Source organism: Sinocyclocheilus grahami, unplaced genomic scaffold, assembly GCF_001515645.1.
Source record: "Sinocyclocheilus grahami isolate Dianchi unplaced genomic scaffold, SAMN03320097.WGS_v1.1 scaffold2037.1, whole genome shotgun sequence".
Classification (NCBI taxonomy): domain Eukaryota; kingdom Metazoa; phylum Chordata; class Actinopteri; order Cypriniformes; family Cyprinidae; genus Sinocyclocheilus; species Sinocyclocheilus grahami.
Genome location: NW_015507216.1, coordinates 90,146 through 94,436, shown reverse-complemented (window position 1 = coordinate 94,436; position 4,291 = coordinate 90,146). Strand labels below are relative to the sequence as shown.

Here is a 4,291-nt window from a genome sequence, read left to right as displayed (position 1 = left end):
AGAGAGAGAGAGAGAGAGAGAGAGAGAGAGAGAGAGTGTGAGTGTACCTTGATGTCAGCTCGTAGCTCAACGAGCTGCTCCTCTGTCAGTGATGCTGATTGGTCAGCCAGTCTCTTCAGCTCTTCTGCTCTCTTCTGACGGCCGTTCAGAATCTCCACTATCATGAGAACACACACCTGATCAGCCTCAGTGAACAGCGCAGACACAGTGATCTCTCAGTGACTCCCTCTGTTAGCATTCCCGCTCAATGACACGCGTGATTCTGAGCCAATCACGGGAGCGTTAAATGCAGTTTATTTGGACATACATGTTTGAATCTTCTTTGGATGAAAAAAAAAATCCATAAGGCTATTTTAAGAATCAATTGGAATAAATTAAGTAGTTTTTAATGCATTCAAGTAATTAGACATGTTAAAACTGAATTTGGGAACAATAAAACATGGAGAGAAAAAAAAAATCATAGGCCCTAAACATAATTTTTGTTAAACTTTTAATAAATTGATATGAAATTGTATAAGTTTAATGATTTTAATCAATTCGACATGCTTTTTGATGAATACAATTTAATTTAACCATTTAAAAAGGAGTCCAGAAAAATTAAAATGGAAAAACCGGAATTTGGGAAAAAAGATTTCATAGGGCCCTAGCCTTTTTAATGGTGAAAGCCATACTTCAGTTATTAATTTACAACAGAAACCAAATAAGATATTTAAGACCACTCGTTCCAAAAACGCAAACTAAATTGATTTATATTTATTTGCTTATAAACCTTTTGCAGTGTATCAACAGAATGAAAAAGTATGTTTGGCAGACAATGGCCTCTAATCACTAGTGTAGTGTCCTATCCTGCATCAGCTGTAAATGACGTGTTCTCAATAGTGTTTAAAGGAAACGTCCTTCTTGTCAATACAGAGTTGACTTCATGTAATTTAAGCACTCATCCCATTCCAGTGCTATTTATTTCTGGCATGCACATTTCACTGTCATTGGGAAAGGTCTCGTTTGTGTGTTTCTGTGTGTGTAGCAGTGCTGTCGTTCTACTCACGGGCTTCTGCTTTGACTTTGTCCATCTCAGAGAGCAGCGTCACCTCTCGATCCATGAGACTGAACGGAGAGCAGAAACACTTAGAGACAAGCCCATCTCAGACTGAAGAGCACCTCAATGAACTCAGAACTACTGAGAAGGGTTGATTGTGTCTGTTCACTAAAGTTTGGCATAAACGTGCTGCTGGTCAAAGTGTGTGAGTTTTGATTTTCTAATCCGTCAAATGATTCGGGTTAAATGGGTTCTGTCCTTTCCCTGATTTAAGACATTAACAGAAATCCCACAGGCATGCTTTATTACATGATTCCACGTAAAAGTCTTTAAGTCAGTTTTGTAATGCCATCTAAATGACGTGAGATATAGACTCAACAGTGCTCCGAATACTATTTTTACTCATTGGCTGCCATTTCTGTAGTTTGGTAATGCGAAGAATAAAAAAATTAGACGACAGAGCACTTTTCATTGTGCTTTTACTAATGAAGACAACAGGAGAATTAGTACTTGTACAGTTGAAGAAGCAGAAAAGGACCAACAAAGACAAAAGCTGAGCATAAAAGGAAAATGATGCTCTAAAAATCACTCGTCTGTATAATTGACATAAAACTCAGAGAAAAATCAAGCTAATCCACACTGATAGATGGCAGTACATCACAACACCACTGTGGCATCGGTGCTTAAAATACAAGAACAGCAATGCTAATGCTAAGCTGAAGAACTACTGAATGCACCTTTAAGGCAACACGAACAAAGCAGGCACAATTATTTGTTGACAAATAATCATCAGCCCAAACGCCAAACCGTGACAGCCTTTAGTTGTGTGTATGAGTGTTTGAGAGTGCGAGTGTGTGTGCAAGAGTGTGTGTGTGCGCGTGTGTGAGTATGAGTCTGTGTGCGAGTTGAGTGTGTGTGTGTGTGTGCGCGCGCGAGCGCGAGTTTGTGATAGTGTGTGAGTGAGTGTTACCACGACTTTTATTAATAACAGTTTAAATACTGAATCGCTACATTATATTTTCCAGAAAGGAGAGGAAGCCCTAAAAAGAGAAACGCACAGACGCGCAACTTTCATCTCTCTCTCGCTCTCTCTCTCTCGAATTGGCAATATTTGAGAAAAGGGTTTAGCTATTTATAATTATTGGGGGGACTAGCCCCCCTCAATATCTACGGTGGTTCAACCTGATCAGACATGAAAATATGTTGTGGCACTATCGTGCTGTCTATAATGATATGATGGGTTTAGCTATTTATAATTATTGGGGGGACTAGCCCCCCTCAATATCTACGGTGGTTCAACCTGATCAGACATGAAAATATGTTGTGGCACTATCGTGCTGTCTATAATGATATGATGTTTGTTAGCAAATATTAGCGATTTTTTGCAAACATTTCTTTGAGTAACATGACTGTAAATATGAACTATTGAATGCATATTGAATGCAACATAAAACAAATGATTACTTTTCATTAAAATCTTTATTAATGCCAAAAATGCTAACATTTATGTGTCTTTTTGTTCGCTCGGGCAGTCATGTTGCCCCTGAAGCTGATTTACGCTGAGATAATTCATACCTAGGGCTGGACGATATGGCCAAAATTTATATCACGATATATTTCTTAATTTCGGTCGATACGATATAATTCCGATATCGATATGAACACTATTTATCTGAAATAGAAATCTTTTGTAACATTATAAATGCCTTTATCATCACTTTTGATCAATTTTAAGCGTCCTTGCTAAATAAAAGTATTAATTTCTATAATTTCTTTCCCAAAAAAATAATAAAAATGATACTGAATGGAATAGTGTATAATGTTACAAAAGCTTTTTATTTCAGATAAATGCTGATCTTTGGATCTTTCTATTTATAGATTGAAACAAATGTGCTTCAGCCAGAAAAAAAAGGGTATGAAAAGTGCTCAGAGTCGCTGCAGAAAACAAAAAAAATGAACAACAAAAACTGGAAATGTTGCTGGAGACGGGCTTATTGTAAATGCAAACTGATTCTCTGCCAGCAGGAGGCGCTTTTAGAGTGATAGAACTAGTGGTTTCTCCGGTAACGGCTGTAATCACAGCAGCTCCAAGCTTCTTTATCAGATCAAATGAAAATGCCATCGAAACTTTTCTGAAGAAAGTCAGGTCCCTTCAGAGATGCATTCATATAAAACACCCGCGCCGTGTTATGATTTTGAAACGTGCAGCGCTCATGTTTATTCAACGAAGTCAAACGCCACAAATAAATCAATAAATGGGAAACACTGGTAATGTATATCGAAATATCGGAAATGTGTTTAAAAATCATATCACCGTTATTGAAAAAAATTATATCGCGATACATATTGATATTGAATTATTGTCCAGCCCTATTCATACCGCTTCGTTTGAAGTGTGGTCCTGAAAAATCTTAGTTTGAAGGGCTGTCTGGCCCTTCCCCTACCCCTACCCCTCCAACCAAAAGAGAATTGAGACACCCCTACCTCTTCACGTGAACGTGCAAAACGGAGGGGTAGGGGAAAGGGGAAGGGCTAAGGGGTAGAATTGTGGGCCTAAGTGTGACTGCGTGTGTGTGAGTGCGAGTGTGTGTGTGTCTGAGTGAGTGAGCGAGTGTGTGTGTGTGTGTGTGTGTCTGTGTGAGTGTGTGAGTGATTGTGTGTGCATCTGTGTGTGTCTGTGCGTCTGTGTGAGTGATTGTGTGTGTGTCTGTGTGAGTGTGTGAGTGAGTGAGTGATTGTGTGTGCATCTGTGTGTGTCTGTGTGTGTGAGTGTGTGTCTGTGTGAGTGTGTGAGTGAGTGAGTGATTGTGTGTGCATCTGTGTGTGTCTGTGTGTGTGAGTGTGTGTCTGTGTGAGTGTGTGAGTGAGTGTGTGTGTGTGTGTGTGTGTGTGTGTCTCTGTCTGTCTGTGTGTGTGAGTGTGTGTCTGTGTGAGTGTGTGAGTGAGTGTGTGTGTGTGTGTGTGTGTGTGTGTCTCTGTCTGTCTGTGTGTGTGAGTGTGTGTCTGTGTGAGTGAGTGTGTGTGTGTCTGTGTGAGTGTGTCTGGGTGAGTGAGTGAGTGTGTGTGTGAGTGAGTGAGTGTGTGCTTGTGTGTCTGGGTGTGAGTGTGTGTGTGTGTATGTATATGTGTGTGAGTGAGTGAGTGAGTGTGTGTGTGTATGTGTGTGAGTGAGTGAGTGAGTGTGTGTGTCTGGGTGTGTGAGTGAGTGAGTGAGTGAGTGTGTGTGTGAGTGTGTGAGTGTGAGAGAGTGTGTGT

At 40.0% G+C, this 4,291-nt stretch overlaps 1 protein-coding gene across 2 annotated transcripts in view; it reads right to left on the bottom strand.

Annotated features, from left to right (window-relative positions):
• The window catches only part of LOC107573793 (spermatogenesis-associated serine-rich protein 2-like), a 27,944-nt gene that overhangs the window by 4,250 nt on the left and 19,403 nt on the right, over positions 1–4,291 (bottom strand). For both annotated transcript variants that reach the window (XM_016260237.1, XM_016260238.1), the window contains exons 9-10: positions 1,046–1,104; positions 48–157 (exon numbers count right to left, since the gene is read on the bottom strand). In XM_016260237.1, coding sequence (XP_016115723.1) covers positions 48–157; positions 1,046–1,104 — 169 coding nt within the window. The remainder of the gene's footprint in view (positions 1–47; positions 158–1,045; positions 1,105–4,291) is intronic.